Source organism: Chiloscyllium punctatum, chromosome 1, assembly GCF_047496795.1.
Source record: "Chiloscyllium punctatum isolate Juve2018m chromosome 1, sChiPun1.3, whole genome shotgun sequence".
Classification (NCBI taxonomy): domain Eukaryota; kingdom Metazoa; phylum Chordata; class Chondrichthyes; order Orectolobiformes; family Hemiscylliidae; genus Chiloscyllium; species Chiloscyllium punctatum.
This window is the reverse complement of record NC_092739.1, coordinates 76,881,997-76,902,454: the sequence shown is the minus strand read 5'-3', so window position 1 is coordinate 76,902,454 and position 20,458 is coordinate 76,881,997. Positions and strand designations below refer to the sequence as shown.

General features: G+C 40.1%; 1 protein-coding gene across 1 annotated transcript in view; it reads left to right on the top strand.

Annotated features, from left to right (window-relative positions):
- Nucleotides 1–20,458, top strand: part of scfd2 (sec1 family domain containing 2) — a 322,946-nt gene that overhangs the window by 39,708 nt on the left and 262,780 nt on the right. Inside the window, exon 3 of the mRNA XM_072569353.1 lies at nt 18,700–18,827. Coding sequence (XP_072425454.1) covers nt 18,700–18,827 — 128 coding nt within the window. The remainder of the gene's footprint in view (nt 1–18,699; nt 18,828–20,458) is intronic.

Sequence of the window (20,458 nt, the reverse complement as noted above, 5' to 3'; positions counted from 1 at the left end):
CAAGACCAAAGACAATGGGTAAGAGTACCCGTACTGACCTTGCATTACAGTCAGCAGAATTAACCCAGTGTGACAGCACTTGGGTGCTGTAGATTCTAAAGGATTGTATCATCCTATCTTTTTATCATTTGTAAACAGCAAACTGATAAGTTGAATATCCCCCTGGTTTAAATTTTGACAAACTGTCTGGGGCTAAGTGGACCCTGTGGAGAATCTTCAACTGTAAAGCATGGGTCCTATTGCAAACTGATATCTTCCTTGCATTCTCCCAAATATCTTCCCATGCCTCTGAAGAAACTTCAACACCCAGGTCTCTTTCCCACATCTTGCAGAGTCGATCAGACTCCTCTGAGGTGGCACCCCCCAACTGGTGAAATAGAGTACTGACAGAGAGTGTACTCTTAGCCCTTAGTACCCCTCTTTCTATGTCAGATTTGTAGGGATCAGTTAAAAGTGTGGTCTTTTTTTGAATAAAATCCCTAACTTGAAAAAAACGAAAGAGGTCTCTATTAGGTAACTTGTACTTCTGTACTAACCGATCGAAGGACATCATTACATCTCCCGCAAATAAATCACCCATGCAAGATATACCCCTAGCTGCCCAGCGTTTAAATCCTGAATTTATCATACCTGGTGGAAAACTCGGCATACCCACTAAAGGTGTAAACAAAGATGTTTTGCCAATATTACCTTCCCTCTGCCGAATTGCCCTCCATGCTTTAACAGTATTGATGACTTGGGTTATGGCAATATTCCCTAACTGTCCTCACCTTGTCCAAAAACAGCAAACCGGTAAGGGGGCACCTTGCCTGGGAGACTTTGATATCTAGCCATAGTGAAAGAGGGTCCCCACAAACCCAATCACTTACGTAGGTCAAAAGCGAGCTAAATTGGTAATTTTTAATGTCCGGAAGGTCTACTCCCCCCCCCCCCCCCCCCCCCCCCCCCCAATCTGTGAGGCAACTGCAGTTTGGCTAATTTAATGAGGGGCCGTTTACGGTGCCAGATAAAGGAGCTGAACCAACTGTTCAGTTTCCTGAGTGTTTGTTTATTAAAAATCAAGGGGAGCATCTGTATAGGGTACAGCAAACGAGGGAGAATATTCATCTTTATAAGCGCTATCTGACTCAACCATGAGACTGGAAGTGCCTCACATCTTCGGAGATCTTGTTTAATTTTTTCAAATAATTGAGTACAATTGGCTTTGAACAGCAAATCCAGAACTGAAGTAATGAATATGACCAAATACACACAACCCCCCGTGACCACCTAAATGGGAATCTATAGTCACTCTCAAGACCTAACTCTTTCGTAAGACCACCCATAGGCATAGCCTGTGATTTAGCAAAATTAATCTTATACCCTGAAAAAGCGCCAAATGTGTGAATGCATTGGATCAGGCAAGGCACTGAGACTGCTGGATTTGTCAAGAAAATTAGAACATCATCTGCATACAGCGAGATCTTATGTAATTTTGACCCCACTTCTGGAGCTGATATATTGAGATCCCCATGCCTCTGCCAATGGTTCAATCACCAACGTAAAAAGTAATGGTGAAAGGGGACAGCCCTGCCGGCTGCCCCTAGAAATATTAAAATTGCTTGATCGTACCCTGTTGGTAAAGACTGCAGCGAGAGGTACACTGTAGAGAACCTTTATTCATCATATGAAAACTTCGCCCAGACCAAACCGGTCTAGAGTATAGGACTCCACTTGGCCAAATGCCTTCTCTGCATCTAAAGAAATCACCAATCCCTGTATTGACTGCTGTTGGCATGCTTGAAATACGTTAAGCAGCCTCCTAACGTTATTGGAGGATCTGCGACCCTTTATGAAGCCCGTCTGATCCTCTTTAATAATAGAGGGGAACACAGTCTCCAGCCTTAACGCAAGAGCCTTAGAGAGGATCTTAAAGTCCACATTTAAGAGCGAGATGGGCCTGTATGATGCACAGTCTTCCGGATCCTTTCCTTTTTTAAGGAGAAGTGAAATATTGGCCTCTCTGAGATGATGAGAGGCAAACATGACTATATGAATCGTTAAACATATTTAGCATTGGGCCTGACAGTATACTTATAAATTCCTTATAGAATTCACTGGGAAGTCCATCAGGACCGGGAACCTTTCCACTCTGAAGCTGCCTCACAGCTTCCTGCACTTCTTGCTCTGATAATGGGGCATTGAGAAAGGACTGTTGTTTGGGAGTCACACCCGGGAGCTTCAGATCTCTAAAAACGGATTCCATTTTGGCCTGCCCCTCCTCACAATTCTCAGACTGATATAACTTAGAGTCGAATCTCTGGGACACCACATTAATCTTTTTAGAATCACATATTAGGTTCCCAGACCCTTCCCTAATCGTTGTAATGGTTTGTGGGGCACTTCTCTTTCTGGCAAGGTATGCGAAGTATTTGCCTGGCTTGTCACCATGTATAACCTTTGCTTTGCAAAAGCCAGCTCCTTCGTTGCCGTCTGTGTGAGCACAGAATTTAGTGTAGACCGCAGTGCCGTAATCCTCTGTAGTTTGACCAACGAGGGTCTGTCAAAATGGATCTTCTCAGCTGCCTTCAACCGTGCTTCAAGAAGACGTTGCTGCTCACCCTTCTGCTGCTTCCTACTGGTGGAATATGAAATAACTAACCCTCTGGCATAAGCTTTGGCAGTTTCCCAGAGAACAGATGAGCTATCAACCGAGTTGATGTCTAGGAATGCCTGAAATTCCCTAGAGAAATACTCCACAAACTTGCTGTCCATGAGAATAAAGGGGTCCATTTGCCAGTACCTGGAATCCACTGTAACATCCTTAATTTTAACCATGAGGTACAGTGGAGCATGATCAGAGATGGCAATATTACCAATTGTACAGGATGCCACCAGATCCAGGGTTACCGAAGGGGTCAGAAAAAAAAAATCAATCCTCGTGTGACATCTATGCGGATTGGAGAAAAACGTGAAATCCCTACCTGTAGGGTGGAGACACCTCCAAATGTCCACCAACCCTAATTCCCCACACAGACCCAATAACTGTTTAGTTTGTGCAGAGGGTATCGAGGGACCTTTACGCAACCTGTCTACTGTGGGGTCCATGAGGCAGTTAAAATCTCCCCCTATAATGATGTGCCAAGACTTGAGACTTATAAGTTTTTAGAAAAAGCATCTACCAAAGATTTAAGAGGATGAGCTGGGGGAAAATAAACATTTAACATGCCATATTCTTCCCCATTTATCAAGGCTTTAAGAATTACAAACCTCCTGTATGTGTCTTTAACACATTCCAACTATTTAAATGAGAGATTTTTCCTGACCAATATAGCCACTCCCCTACTTCTGGTATTAAATGATGAAAAATAAACTTGGTCAAAGCCATTCTGCTGTAATTTTAGATGCTCCTTGTCATCCAAATGTGTCTCCTGTAACAAAGCAATATCCACCTTCTCCTTTCCTAAGACTCAAGAGTACCTTCTTCCTCTTAATTGGTGAGTGACTTCCCTTGATAATCCAGGTACACCATTTAATCAAATCATTAGCCATAATCTTCTACAATTACATTTACATTCCAGAGAGGAGGAACCCGAACCACAAATTGCTGAGCCTTAGTGTCGCATGGTCCACCAAATATAAAAACTACATAAACTAAAACCACTACATTAACAAACATACGAAATTATTAAAAATAAAAAAAACAACAAAAGCCACAAAACAAACCAACATATAAAGCACCAATAGCGCTGAATAGGAGAACTCACCCCCTGCCTGGAGGGGGGTAACTACCTGCCCCGAACTGCCCATAAATAGGCATCTAACCATCTCAACCACCTTCACTTCTCCCAGGTAGAGCCGCATTGCAAGCACAAGCTAAAAAGAATAAACACCCTATAGAATATCAATATGAATAAAAAAAATTCTTTCATTTAAAAAAAGGGGAAATAAATGCCCCACCCATCCTTTGGTATGTCCTAACTTAGAAATTTAAAATGTGCATCTTAACCACATCTTTAAATGTTTCTTGGGGCTCCACAATCTTTCCAACGCCCCAAGAAATCTGATGACCTGGGTTGGGTGGGTTAAAGGACCGTCCTGTTCCTGCTGCGATGCGAAGCTCTGCAGTGTGATCTTCTCAGATCACCACCATCTTAGATCCCCCATCAAGCTTCACTTTTAAGATATTTATGCTGTTTGCCTTAACTACTTGGCAAATCTAAACACTCAGTCCAGTAAGTTTACCCTAAATTCTTTAATGGATTAGCAACAACCTTGTGGTTGTCATCCCTTTTGATTTGGATTCCACATGTGGAAACATATTCTTTCTGCCAATCCTTCATAATTTAAATGATTGGAATTTAATCACTTTGCAGCCTTACATTTACTGAAGATCCAAACAGAGAAACTATTTCAAAGGATCCAAATACACAGAATAGAGGCATCATCTTAAAGTTAGAGCTGAATCATTTAAGAGTTAAATAAGGAGGCATTTATTTCTATAAAGGGTAGAGTAAATCCAGAATATATGCCCTGAAAAGACGGTGTAATTTTAAATGTTCACTTTTAAGACTTATGGAGAAGAATATGTGGGCGGCACGGTGGCCCAGTGGTTAGCACTGCTGCCTCACAGCGCCACTGACCCGGGTTCATTTCCCACCTCGGGCAACTGTCTGTGTGGAGTTTGCACAGTCTTCCCATGTCTGTGTGGGTTTCCTCCGGGTGCTCAGGTTTCCTCGCACAGTCCAAAGATGTGCAGGTTCGGTGAATTGGCCATGCGAAATTGCCCGTAGTGTAAGAGGAATGGGTCTGGGTGGGTTGCTCTTCAGAGGGTCGGTGTGGACTTGTTGGGCCGAAGGGCCTGTCTCCACACTCTAAGTAATCTAATCTAAGTAATATTATGAGATATGGTCTAAAGATGGCTGAATGGAATTGATGTTCAGATCAGCTATTAGAATAGAATTGTGGGACGGATTCTATACTGAATGGTTCTCTCCTGTTCTAATGTCACCTTAGTCCACGATGCCAGTAATGTACTTCCTTTTGAATAATGTCACATTTGCAAACATAACTTCCATTGTGGGCATAAAATACAGCATTCTGCTTTAAAAAGGTTAGACTATCATATCATACTATGCACAATGTCCCAATGCTGATTTTTCTAGCTAAAAGAGAAAAAAAATTGTCTCTACTGAGTGAATGTCTAAACGAAGCTGGCACTGCAGTATTTAGACATTTTTCTTAAAATAAATTAATGAACAAGTGTAATGAATATTTACAATTGATCCTAAAATCTGGACCAGAAATTATGCTCTCAGTGCGAGAGATCAAGCAGTATTTCATAAAGGATGCTTTACTCAGGTGTATAACATTAGCTAATAATGAGTAATGCGACACAAATGTAATTACTCCATTATTCCCCATGGAGTACAGTAGAGCAACACATTCTAATTGAATTTGCTGAATTCTTCGTCCCATTGTGAGTTCTGTATTCCCCACCTGCGAGGAAGAGGTGTTAACCAGCCATCCCAGCTTGAGTGGTATTTTTGGAAGTATTCCTACCCTCTTGTTCAAATGGAGCAAAGAACCATTCAAGAGCCAGAGACCAGGTCCTTTTTCTAATGCTGTATAGTAATGCCATAATTTTACAGCTATGATAAATGAGCATCGTCAAAATTCGTTTAATTGTCAGGCCACAGTGTTAGTGTATCAGAAGCTCGTTATTTTTAAATCCTTTTATTCTGTGCTGGAATTGCTTCAAATTGAGATTGTCTCAGAATGTTTGAGTCAAATAAATTTAGCAGCCCAACGTAGAAAAAATAACTTACATTTCTACTGACAGCAAACATTTTCAAATAATACAGTAATAAAGTTTTTATTCAGTAAACTCATCTGTTCACCAAACTAAATGCTATTGCACTGCTAATGCAGAGAAATGCAGCCTCTCTGTGCGAAACTGAATGGGAGATGTTCTTTTTGCTTAGAGTAGCCTTTCAGTGAAGTAGTCAGGATGAGGAAATTATCACCAACTTTACATATCTGGGCCCCTTTCGTGCATGTAAATCAACTAGGAGATATTTGAAAACTTCAGTTACTGCCAAAATATGCAGACTGAGTTGAGTCTGCAGTCGACTGCTGCTCTGCTATAGTGTCCCAAGGTATTGAAAGAGAAACAATAAATAGTTGTTTTAACTTGGATGTCACATTTGCTATTGCAAATAAAAAGTGTTCTTGTGTTAGTCTAAGGTGATGAAACACTGCTAGATAATTACAAGAAGGCATTATATGTCTGCACATCTATATAATCTTATAGAGAATGTCTTTATTGAACATCTGTGAAGCTAACTTTTGAACACATTTCAGTGTCCAGTTGAGTAAATCTTTTTTTTACTCAACATTTAACTTCTTTGTTGGAAACTCCAGGAACATGCAGATTTAATGTAACATAAGCAAGTGAACCTCTGAACACATAGACCATTCAAGTTGAGTGGCGTCATGCATAATATTTTTCAGCTGTTTACCTGGATTTGCAAGAGAGAGTAATCCTATGTTGTACACTGGAGGATTCAGAAAATTAATCCTTTTGATTACCTAGGAATTTGACTTGCTTGACCAATTGCAAACAATGGCACTATGAAATGAAAATATATAGCAGATCTGCCCTGATCTGAATTAAGAAAGACTGGTCAACATTACATACTTAAAAAAAACACTCTTTCCCAAAGAGTTAACTCTTCAAATGTACATAATCTTGAGTTTCAGTGTAGTTCCTGTGCATTTTATTCGTGTTTCTGTTTATTACTGTATCACTGACTAGCATTTTAAATGAGAAAGAACAGAAAGACTTGCATTTATATCGTCCTTTTCGAGACAATTGGATATCTGCGCGTTACAGGTCATGATGTACTTTATGAATTCTGTTGAAGTGTGCAAATCATGCCAGCTAATTTATGCTCAGTAAACTCTCAAGTAGAAAGGTGATAACGATCAGCTAATCTGCTCCTTGGCATTTTGACAAAGAGATAAATATTGATATAATAAACTTTTGGTCAGGGTTTCAGGGCAACTCCCCTCCTGTTCATCAGAATTATGCCATGAGAACTTTCACATGTATGTACACAGGCAACAGAGGTCTTGGAAATAGTCAATAAGTGTGGAGCTGGAAAAGCACAGCCAATCAGGCAGCATCCGAGGAACAGGAGAGTCGATGTTTCGAGTATAAACTCTTCATCTGGAAGGGCTGGAGTGGAAGGTCGCCAGGAACGCTATTGGTAGATGGAGGTGGAGGATGATGATAGGTTGGAGCAGATGGGAGACCAACTAGGTGGGAAGGAAACTGGTGAAATAGACGTTGATCTCCCTTCCCCCACCTTTTTTTTATCCCAAATCCAAACTTCCGACTCAGCACCACCCTCTTGAATTGTCCTACCTGCTCCACCCTCTGCTCAAACCTATTGCCATCACCCTTCCACACCTCCATCTACCAATCGTGTTCCTAGATACCAGCCTCCTCCCAGTAATCTCTCAGCCCCTTTAGGTACCCCACCACCACTACAACATTCCAGATGAAGAGCTTATTGCTTGAAACATTGGCTCTCTTGCTCCTCAGATGTTGCCCTAGCCTTGCTGTGCTTTTCCAGCACCATATTTTTGACTCTGGTCTCCAGCACCTGCAGTCCTCACTTTCATCTAATACTTAACAAATATATTGGTCTGGATTTTCAGTCAGCAGTGAATGACTGACTCACTCATTCATCATAAAGCTTAGAACTTCCTGCAGAATATGTATGGTCCTTTACACAGTGATTTGTGATTTTCAAATACAAATTACAATACGGTGCCCTCTATATGAGATCCAGATCCTGTATTATTATGGCAAGCAATAATATGTCTATTCAACTAATGAGATTGAAGAATTCTTACTGATAATTCCTGATTTCAACTCTTGGTGTATGCCAGGATAATCGATGTAAAATATTTAACAGAAAACTAAATGAAGAGAATTGAAAAAAAATGACATCAAGTCAGAAAAATTGCATGCAAAGAAAAACACAACTAAATTAATTAAAACATTTTAATAAATTTCCAATGATAATGAAGATAAGAAGGAGCGAGATGCAACACTTAGAAAAGTGGAAATCTGATGCCAGAGATTTTTTTCGTGAGTAAATAAGACTTATTCCTGTCTCCTTTCAAGTAACATATCCCTAAGAGGGTGAAGGTAATCATTAGATTTATGTTCACATGATTATGTTTGACAAGTTACTTCATTGGTTTGCCATTACATTTTGCTAGCTGAACAGGAAACTATCCTACTCTGCTATTATGTGCATTGCAAGAATTTACAGGCTGATCAGTTTGGTTAGCTATGTTATGAATGCATTTTTTGTGACCATCAAGTCCTAAAGTAGGACTTGAACCCAGAGCTTCTGGTCCAGAGGTAGTGATGCTGTCACTGTGCCACAAGATCTCTCTTAAGACTTCCCACACCATTAAAAATTAATTTGTACTTGACTAGAAAGGTTCTAATCTTTTCTGGGATGTCAACTGGGTATCTGGCAGGCAGGAACAAATTCAGGTCCTTCTGTGTAGTTGACTGTCCTCTGTCTTTGAGAGATAATATTAGATCAAAGCTTGTGGAGAAGCAGAATAACTCACATAGCGACTTGCTGATTTGTATGTTGAAACTTTATTTTTAAAAAAATTCTTGGGTTACAAGTGTTGCTGTGGGGCAAGTGGTCATTACCAGTTACTAATTAGCCTTGAGAAGGTATGGCACAATGGCATAGTGGTTAGCCTGATGCCTCACAGCGTGAGGAACCCAGGTTCAGTTCCTGGGTGACTGAATGGTGTTTGCAAGGTCGCCCTGTGTCTCTGTGGGTTTCATCCAGGTGCTTCAGTTTCCTCCCACAGTACAAAAATGTGCGGGTTAAGTGAATTGGCCTTGTTAAATTGCCCATCGTGTCCAGGGATGTGCAGGCCTGGTGGATTAGTCATGAGAAATGCAAGGCGACTGGGATAGAGTAGGGAACTTGGGTGGGATGCTGTTCAGAGGGTTGGTGCAGACTCTATGGGCCAAATGGCCTACTTCCACATTGTCTGGTTCTATGATGAAGATGGTGCTGAACTGTGTGTTCTTGAACTGCTGCAGTACATGTAGTGTACCAAGTAGGTGTATCCATGTACTGTTAAGGCAGAAGATGCAGAATTTTATCCACTATCAACAAATTAATTATGATATAGTTCCAAGGAAGGATGTTGAGATACTTCAAGGAAAACTTGCGAATATAGTGTTCCCACATATTTGCTGCCCTAATCTTTTTCTTGGTGTGAGAAGTCAAGGATTTGGAAGATGCTGTTGAAGAAGCTTTGCTAAGTTGCCACAGTGCACCTTGAGGACTGTAGTAGGTGTACATATGCGTTTTGTCTGATCTACTCCTTAACAGTGAAGAATTCTGATAATCTGACCATTATTCTTGCTGCAAAATCTGAGCCAAGAGCAAAAGATTTTCTGTAGTGTTTAATTAATTTCTATAGAGGTAAAAATGATATTTGGTTTAGTGAATGACAGAAATGGCCCTTTGATGCTGCTGACTTATTCACTGAGTAAGGCAACAGTTATTTTCACAGCTGGTTTCCTGTAGATTTTGAATATATGAGATCCGAGTCATTTCCATAAACCTTTGGCCTACACTTAATGTATGTGTGTTGTTGCCATAATGCAGGCCTGACTGTCTTATCTACATAAACTGCTTTGACCATGGCCAAGACCAGAATCCATGTCCTGTGGAAAATTCCACATTGAGTTGTAAGCAAAGTAGATAACTATTGCATGCAGGCCAATGTTTTTTCTTATAGCATTTCCAGGCCTTTCAGTTATCTTGGTGCTGGATAGAGTGATATTTTATTGCTGATAACACACAAACCTCAAATTAATTGTTCATACAACCATGTCTGTACATCTAAGCTTCATATTGCATTACTTTGATACCTCCGGAGTCTCATTAGAGTTAATTCCAGAAATGTGTTTGGGATGAGCATTTACACTCTAGAGAACCTGCAATTGTACAATTAGAAACCACACTGGTGGAGGGGTTGTAGAGCAGAACAGTATCCTGATGACAGAATTATGAATGAGTCAAAGTTACTAACTTGAAATTTGCATTCCCTTTAATCTCTTGAATTCTATGCTTTTTGTGTCATAGCTGTATTGAATGTGTTTGCCACAAGCCACATGTACCTAATTGGGAATTCAGATGGGAATAAATATATATTTTTTGGTTGCTAAATATAAAATGAGTAATGGACGTAGTCACTGAGCTTGTGATCGCAATACTCCTCAATGGATGCAGATGTTCTTTAATCATATTGTGGATTAGCTGATGATAATTATTGCATAAAAAGTAATTTGTGCATGTTGTGTGCTTTTACATTTAATCACCTCAACTCCTTTTTGCTTGTGCATCCCACATTCTTGCCACTCTAAATCAAGACATTTCTGTTGAGCTACTTGGTGGATTTACTGTATTAGGTATATATTTGCCTATTAGAAAGTCATGGTACCACAAGATCCCACTAGCTCCTTACTGCATTGTTCATCATTTGATCAATACAAAATACACTTAAACCAATTACAAATTGATTTGAATGTAAATCTAAAAATAATTATTTTTTAAAACATTGGTTGATCTCTCAAATTCTAGCTGTAGTCTCCTTTTTAATGAATATTAACAACCTTTTTTGACATATTTAACCAGTGTCCCAGTTACTGTGCAAAATGCAAGTTTACTATGACTTGGATAGAATCCCTATGGTGCGGAAACTGTCCATTTGGCCCATCAAGCCTACACTGCCCCTCCAAAAGGCATCCCACCCAGACCCACACCTTATCCTATCCCTACAATCCTGTATTTCCCGCGGCTAATTCACTTAGCCTACACATCCCTGGACATGATGGATAATTTAGCATGGCCAATCCACCAAATATGCACATCTTTGGAATGTGAGAGGAAACCAGAGCGCCCGGAGGAAACCCACACAGACATGGGGAGAATGTGCCAATTCAACACAGACAGTCGCCTAGGGGTAGAATCAAACTCGGGTGCTTGGTGCTGTGAGGCCGCAGTGTTAACCACTGCCCACAGCATTGTTTCTGAAAATTTAATTCGTCTGTTTTGGTCTATTCTGTCAACAGTTCTGAGATTAACTTGAAGTAGAGTTTTTGAAAAAAAATTAAAATTAACAACTAATTGCAAACAAATTTTTAATGGTATGATCACTTCAAACTTGCAATTTTACTGATTCAAAAGGTGTTGTAAGAGTTAGACAGTCATGTCCATAAATTGCTCAAATGTGTGATAATTGGAGGGAAAGTAAGTATTTCTAGTACTACATATACTGAGAATGGAATGCATTTTTGAAGTTGGATAAAGATGAGTTAGTTTAAGCAGAAGTGAATTTGATTTATCTTCGAGACTTGTATTGAAAAGAAGGAAACCAGGTTATACTTGAACTGTTTGATATGGATTAGGATGGGGTATTATGTTCCATTGTACTTGCCTACTTGATTTGATTGGCTCATAAATATTTGTAAAACTGTATCCCTTTTCAATTCATAAGGAACATTGTTCCCAAAGCAATAAAAGCTAATGATTGCAGCTGCAAACTGCTGGAATTTCTTTTATTGCTGTTAAAATTTCCTGAAGATGAATGTTTTTTTGAATGAATGAATTGGAAAGTATAGAACCTATTTTAAATTGGAATTGCAATCTTAAGTGGACTAGATGGGTGCTTTGATCATCTTGTTATACTAGAATATTAGTGTCTGATTTAGATGTAGTGGAATAAATACCCAAGAACAAAGCAGAACACCATTTGCTTTTCAGCAATGCCTCCAATAGTAGAAACACCATCTGTTGTCAGCTCGTGTATCAAAATTGTAATAATCTTTGGATCAAATTCCATAATTCCCTTTTGGAAAGTATTATGGCCTTGTTGGGCTCAAAGCAAAGATAATATATAACTTGAGTATTGCTGGGAAAAAACACATTGTGTTGAAGCTTTTTGTCTTGCACTTATCAGGGCCTTTAGCAAGAATACCAGTTCAAAAATAAAATCAATACTTATGCTGCTTGGGAGGAGAGTGCTGCTTGGTTAGCCGTTTAGCTTTAGTAAAGGCATTGGCGTGGAGAATGCACTAATTGGCGCTTAATGATGTCAACAATCTTAAACATGGTTGACTCTGGTCAGGGCATTACCCTGAGACACAAGCCAGTGAATGGCACCTACATTAAGTCAAAACAGACACAGTGCGTGTAAACTTTCTTTCTGTCTGCAAAAAGCATTCTGTGGATTTGTACACAGTCTATATGCAGCAAGAAATAATCTGCTCTAGGTAACAATGATCCCACAGGGGATGTGCCATATTTCAGCATCAGGTCAGAAGAGTGAACAAGTGGCTCAGGTTCGACTTGAGGTTGCTGATGAGGCCAATTTGTTTCTTGCTTGGAACTGTAGGACTGCCAGTGTGTATACTGAACAGTGAAGCAAAGTATGTGGTAGACAGTTCGTGGGAACCCCTCTGGCTGATTTCTCAATGAGGACATCAACTGTTTCCTTTCAAGCATGAATTTGAGCACCATTAAGACATGTAGGTTATTCTCACATCAGATTGAGAAAAAAGTTTTAAGGAGATTTCAGTTATCTATAAGAATAATAGGGTGGTTGTGGTAGGGGATTTTAACTTTCCAAACATCAACAGGGACTGCCATAGTGCTAAGGGTTTAGATGGAGAGAAATTTAAGTGTGTACAAGAAATTTTTCTGAGTCAGTATGTAGGTGTACCTAGTAGAGAAGGTGCAAAATGTAACCTACTCTTAGGAAATAAGGCAGGGTGGGTGACTGAGGTGTCAGTGGGGGAGCACTTTCGGGCCAGCAACCATAATTCTATTAGTTTCAAAATAGTAATGGAAAAGGACAGACCAGATCTAACAGTTGACATTCTAAATTGGAGGAAGGCTAATTCTGGGCAAAGGTATTCAGCAAGAACTTTCAAAAGCTGATTGGTGGCAAATTTTCGCAGATAAACGGATGGCTAGAAAATGGGAAGCCTTCAGAAATGAGATAACTAGAGTCCAGAGAGAGTGTATTCCTATTAGGGTGAAAGGAAAGGATGCTAGGTGTAGGGAATGCTGGATGACGAGAAGTTGAGGGTTTGGTTAAGAAAAAGAACGAACCTTGTGTCAGGTATAGAAGGAGAGATCGAGTGAATCCTTAGAGTATAATGGCAATGGGAGTATACTTAAGAGGGCAAAAAGGGGATATGAGATAGCTTTGGCAAATAGGCTCATGGAGAATCCAAAGGGTTTTTACAAATACATTAAGAACAAAAGGGTAACTCAGGAGCAAATAGGGTCCCTCATGAATCAGCAAGACAGCCTTTGTGCAGAGCAGCAGGTAGAAAGAGCAAAGAAAATTTACAGCCTCGGAACAAGCCCTTCGGCCCTCCAAGCCTAAGCCAATCCAAATGTACTGTCTAAACCTGTCGGTCAATTCCTCAGCATCTGTATTCCTCTGCTCCGCACCTACTCATGCATCTGTCCAAACTCATCTTAAATGAATCTACCGTGCCTGCCTGTACCACTTCTGCTGGCAATGCATTCCAAACGCCCACCACCCTCTGTGTGAAGTACTTGCCGTGTGTATCCCCCTTAAACCTTCCACCTCTCACCTTGAAAGCGTGATCTCTTGTTATTGATTCCTTCACCCTTGAAAAAGTTTCTCTCTATCCACCCTGTTTATACCCTTCATGATTTTGTAAACCTCAATCAGGTCCCCCCTCAATCTCCTTTTTTCTAATGAAAATAAACCTAACCTATTCAACCTCTCTTCATAGTTAGCATCTTCCACACCAGGCAACATCCTCATAAACTTTCTCTGCACCCTCTCCAAAGCGTCCACATCCTTTTGGTAATGGAGATGGGGAGATACTAAAGGAGTATTTTGCATCAGTGTTTACTTTAGAGAAGGACATGGAAGATATAAAATGTGGTGAAATCTTGAAAAATGTCCAGGTTACAGAGGAGGAAGTGTTGAATGTCTTGACACGCATAAAGGTGGATAGATCCACAGGACTTGATCAGGTGTACCCTAGAACTCTGTGGGAAGCTAGGGAAGTGATTGTAGGGACCCTTGCTGAGATATTTGTATCATCGATAGTCACAGGTGAGGTGCCAGAAAACTGGAGGTTGGCTAATGTGGCAGTATTATTTAACAAAGGTGATAAGAACAAGCCAGGAACTATAAACCGGTGAGCGTGATGAAGGTGGTGGGAAAGTTGTTGGAGGGAATCCTGATGGACAGGATTTACACTTATTAGGATAGGCAAGGACAGATTAGGGATAGGCTTTGTGCGTGGAAAATCATGTCTCAAGAACTTGAGTTTTTTTAAGAAGTAACAATGAGGATTGATGAGGGCAGAGTGGTGGACATGATCTATATGGACTTCAGTAAGGCGTTAGACATGGGAGACTGGTTAGCAAGGTTAGGTCTCGTGGAATACAGGTAGAGCTAGCCATTTGGATAAAGAACTGGCTCGAAGGTAGAAGACAGAGGGTGGTGGTGGAGGGTTGTTTTTAAGGCTGGAGGCTTGTGACCATGGAGTAGTGGAGTGCCACAAGGATCAGTGCTGGGTGCACTACTGTTCTTCATTTATATAAATGATTTGGATGTGAGCATAGGAGGTATAGTTAGTAAGCTTGCGGATGACATCAAAATTGGAGGTGTCGTGGACAGCGAAGAGGGTTACCTCAGATTACAACGGGATCTTGACCAGATGGGCCAATGGGCTGAGAAGTGGCAGATGGAGTTTAATTTAGATAAATGTGAGATGCTGCATTTTGGGAAAGCAAATCTTAGCAGCACTTTACACTTAATGGTAAGGTCGTAGGGAGTGTTGCTGAACAAAGAGACCTGGGAGTGCAGGTTCACAGCTCCTTGAAAGTGGAGTCGCAGGTAGTTAGGATAGTGAAGAAAGTGTTTGGTATGCTTTCCTTTATTGGTCAGAGTATTGAGTACAGGAGTTGGGAGGTCATGTTGCAATTGTACAGGACATTGGTTAGATCACAGTTGGAATATTGTGTGCAATTCTGGTCTCCTTCCTCTCGGAAAGATGTTGTGAAACTTGAAAGGGTTCAGAAAAGATTTACAAGGATGTTGCCAGGATTGGAGGATTTGAGCTATAGGGAGAGGCTGAACAGGCTGGGGCTGTTTTCCCTGGAGTGTCGGAGGCTGAAGGGTGACCTTATAGAGGTTTACAAAATTATGAGGGGCAAGGATAGGATAAATAGACAAATTCTTTTCCTTGGGGTGGGAGAGTCCAGAACTAGAAGGCACAAGTTTAGGGTGAGAGGGGAAAGATATAAAAGAGACCTAAGGGGCAACATTTTCACACAGAGGAAGGTGCGTGTATGTAATGAGCTGCCAGAGGAAGTGGTGGAGGCTAGTGCAATTGCAACATTTAAAAGGCATTCTGGATGGGTATATGAATAGTCAGGGTTTGGAGGGAAATCGGCCAAGTGCTGGCAGGTGGGACTAGATTGGGTTGGGATATCTGGTCGGCATGGATGACTTGGACTGAAGGGTCTGTTTCTGTGCTGTACATCTCTATGAACTGTGGAATCAAACATAGCTAATTAGTGATACAAATATTGGAAATATGCAAGGAATAGGAGTCGCGATGCCATTCCATTAAGAACATGCTTGTCATGGAAACAATGAAGATATTTGAAAGAGCTTAGCCTTGTGGGGTCCCATGACACTACCATCTGTTCAGGCATACATGGTGTTTTTAAAACAGAACTCAGATTTGTGACTTGCTGAGTTCACTGGTTCAACAAATACTGATTCACACAATGGTGGCAGGTTTGGATCACCATGATATAGTGCAGCAGTGCAAATGCTGATAGTTTCTTTGAACAATATATTGGTGAATAGGCTAGCAAAGTCAAATGAGCATATGGAAACTACATGACTATTAATAGATAAGTCCTGTATGCTCTTTGTAAATGTGAAATAATCCTTCAACATCTAAATGGGTAAATTTGTTAACATTATTTGTAGCAATTCACCTAACAATCTGGCCAGTCCAGGATGCTAAGTGAAGTAAAAACAGTTCCACAATCTTCAACTCTTATTGAAGATGGTGATGGTTTGGAGAATTGCAAATGCTTCAACCTAGTTCAAAAGGTCATGTAAGTATCAGTAACCTCGTAACTTCAGACTGTTAGGCACCAGAGTTTCAAAACGTTGGTTAATCAGCATTGCCTTAAACCCAATTTTCCCTTGGCACGTAGCCATCACTATTTGCCAAGCTCCATTAGAGCTCAAGCATTCCCACCAAGCCCTACTTAACACAAGTCAGTCCGGTTTTTAAGAAGGAATTTACTCATGATGTGGATGGCACTGGCTGGCCAGCACTTATTGGCCATCCCTAGCTGTCCTTGAATTGAGTGGTATGCTGGGTCATTTGAGAATCAACCTCAGTGCTGGGTCATTTAACTTTAGGGATTGGAAAGCTGTTAGATACAATAACCTGGGACAAAATTCAAGGTGAACTTGGACAAATGTGTACTAACTAAGAATAAAGGCAAATCATATTTAATGACCTTGAGGGCTGATTAGAGAAAAAAACAAGAAAAATCCTGGAATAACTCAGCAAATCTGGCAGCATTTTGGAGAGAAAGCAGAGTTAATGTTTCAGGTCCAGTCACCCTTCTTCAGAACTGATTGTAGCTACATAAATGTCATCATATATGCTGAAGAAGGGGTGGGGAAGGGTGAAGGACTCAATACAGTGTAATAGATGGAGATGGAGCCCAGAGAGAGAGAACAGCAATTGGGCAGACAAAAGAATGGGTAAATGTCAGCCTGGGGAATCATAAGCTGCTAATGGGGACCATTAGTGGCTGACAATGGGTTGATTACAGCCCATATAATGACGAGGAGGCTGTGGTGTGGGAATTAGGGTAAAGAAACAGGAGAAGGTGCTCGGGCCCTAAAATTATTGAACTCGATATTGAGTCCTGAAAGCTACAGAGTACCCAAGTGGAGAATAAGATGCTGTTCTTCCAGCTTGCTCTGAGCTTTGCTGGAGCACTGCAGCAAGCCCAAGATGTTGGGCCAGGGAATATGGTGGTGTGTTGAAGTGACAGATAACAGGAAACTCAGGGGACATTATATACAGTGGACAATTTTGCATTTCTGCCATGTTATTTTCCATTTGCTAGACCTTTGTGTACTCACTTAATCTAACTCGTCTATTTTTCATCATCAGCAATCAATCTCTAATGAGTATGATTATCCACCGAAGAAATTCCATGTCACTGGCCTAAGGTTCTATTGGTGATTGCATCGCTGTTGAACCTAATCCTAGAGCTGCATCTCCACGCATTTGGCAGGTGTTTATGGGAGGTGGTAGTCATCCTTGGCTTTGAGATTACTGGCATTCCTGCATCCAGTTCTTTTTCTGTAATTCTTTTTGCTGATGGATGTTCTTGAAGAATTTTGTCCCTTCATATAGGAGGTTCCTCAAAGTCAGTTTGTTCTGAATGTGGATCTCCACGTGTTGACATCTATATTGCATTTCTCGGGGGAAACCTTCAGACTTCCTTGGTCCTCCTCTCATTTGTGTGCCATCATTGCACTAGATGGTAGTGCAACAATACCAAATTCTCCAGTTTATCTAGGAATACAGGTTTTCAATTTTTACTCTGTTTTGTGTCTATTACCAAATCACCATATTACTCAAATTCAATGAGCTCCCAGTTTGTGGCTAAGTTTGCTACTCTACATAGAGTCATACAGCATGAATTTAGATTCTTTGGTTCAACTTGTCAGCACCAACTAGATACCCCAATCTAACCTCGTCCCATTTGCCAGCATTTGTCCCATAATCCCTCTTATACCCTTCCTATTCATATACCCATCCAGATGATTTTTAACCATTGTAATTGTACCACCTCCACCTCTTCCTCTAGCAGCTTGTTCCATACACGTATCACCCTCTGCATGAAAACGTTGACTTGTAAATTAACCTCCATGTATTAATCAAATAGATTTGCTGTAAGAGCACTGTGTTATTTTACAGAGTTTCTTAAAGCAGTGACTCTATGAAATAAACAGATTGAGGTCCACCAAATGGCTGAACTCACTGGAATAGTTTTGTCTTTTCAGTTAACAGTTGCAAATGATAACATTCTAGAATGTGGTGAATGTAAAATGGGTGGAGGCTTTGACCATCACATTTCAGCAGAAAGCTGGAAAAGGTCTTAGTGTCCTCTGTCTTTAATTATGGCAGGATTTGAATTCAAACTCCCAGTTTCCCCACCTGGCATATTCCTAATCTTTGCCAAGATTAAATATGGAGTCAAGGTGCTTTTCCACGAAGTGAAAAATGCCTTGTGTTGCCTTTGAGCAGCTCTGTCTGTGAGTTGAAGTGGTGTTGCCAGAGCCCTGTGGGCATTTCATCTGCCAGCTGGCTTTTAATAAAGTCATAAGGGACAAGAAATGACTGAGTGAAAACATTTCTTTTCACATAATAGAAATAGGTAGAGCAGAAATAACAGTTGCAATACGTATGAAAATATATTTGTGTCTTCTAATTTTTCTACTTCATGTACTTTGCGCAGATATTTCATTTTAACTTTTGTTATTTTACTGCAGTGACCCTTCAGCCAAAGCTCTATGGGAGTCCATGCTAAACATGAAACAAAAAGAGGCTGTGATGGAAGTGCGGAGGCACCTAGTGGAAGCAGCTAGCAAGGAGAATCTCCCCATAAAGATGAGCTTGGGTAATGCAAGCAACTAATTTATTCTTTTTTCCTTCAGCTGAATTGTCTAGTAGCCTCATTATCTTTCTATTTCTGAACTTGGACACCACACCTACCTTATTGTTTTTATCCCACACTTGTTTGCAAATTACGTTCAAATGGATGAGGTTCATTTTGAATAGCTATCAACCGAAAATTATGTTGCCTTTCTTGTAAATTGGGTTTATGTGTTTGTCAATTTAAATATGTAGATACATTTTCTGTGGAACCAAATTCAAACATTTGACTGACAACTAATGTTTATGTCAGCGCTCTTCTGCTAAAGTAGAACATAACTTCCCGCAGTTGCAATGCAACACTACAATGGGGATGTTCTCCTTTTGCACCTTGATCCTCGATCCCATTCCTCTTCAACAATTGATTTTGTGAATATTCTTTTCATCCCTTTTGATGTATTCACATATTTGCAATGCACATCAGCTGATACTCCCATTACAAATATAGTGGCATTGAAAATAAGCAGATTTAATTGGAATGGTTTCAGTTTCACTTGAGATATTCTTTAGATTGGAATGTACCTTTTTATTGTCACACTATTCTAATTGGAAATCATGTCATTGTTGTCTTTTGTCTTTGTCTCTGTAAATAGCCCAGCAAAACATCTTTTAAGTTTGTGTTTAGTGGTTTGATTCTCTGCTAACATTTTAGCTTCATGAATACACACTGCCCTCTTGAGGAAGCTGGAGATAAAATTATGAGAAAGGGAAAAAAAATGACAAGTTGTTTGTATATGTGGCAAGGAAGTAATCAAAAGCATGTGTGAGATATCTATGACTGTTTGTGATTCAATGCACTGTATAGCGTTTGGTATTCATAGAACATTCTGTTGCTTTTCATTTTTTTGTTATGACCCATTAACCTTCTTATTATGTCATAGCTGATATGAATAAATAAGAAAGCACTAATAATATGCTGATGTTTTTGAGGTCGAGCTGAAGAAGCCCCTGGGATTGGCCCAACAAGGAGCCTTAATGTCTCGCTCCCACGGTGGCTTCATATGACTGTGCTCAAAAACAAAGAATACGTTTTAAAATAGTGCATTTAAGATAAGTTTAGCAAAGTTTTCATCAAGTTTGTTCCTTGCAGGAGAGCTGACAATAAGTTTTCTGATAATACCAAAGGAATTATGAATCACTATAGAACTGCTTTTTTCAACAGAATTTCTCCGCATTTAATGCAAAATGCTGCTAGTCAGCTGCTTAAGTTTAAAATCTGCTGTTTATTGATAAATGATTCAATCTTTTGCAACCCGCACATGATCAGTTTGCTTACCAAGTTCAATAAAATCTGCGTGTTTTCTTTCTGACATTGCTGGTATTCAGCTACAGTGATTTATTACGTGACGTCTTTTCACAATTTTAATGAATATTTGGTATTTGTTCCATTTTGATGAGGACTGGTGTTACTGTACTGATATGTGACCTTTACATATATTGCAACATTTTAGGGAGAGACAGGGGTTGGGAAAACAGTTTTGAGTCCTGGAGTTTAGCTCTCTATCCTTTTTGGCATTTGTGTAATCATTCCTTAAAAAAAATCTATTATCGTTTATACATGTGCAATGTAGTAACTCAATATGCCAAACATGACTC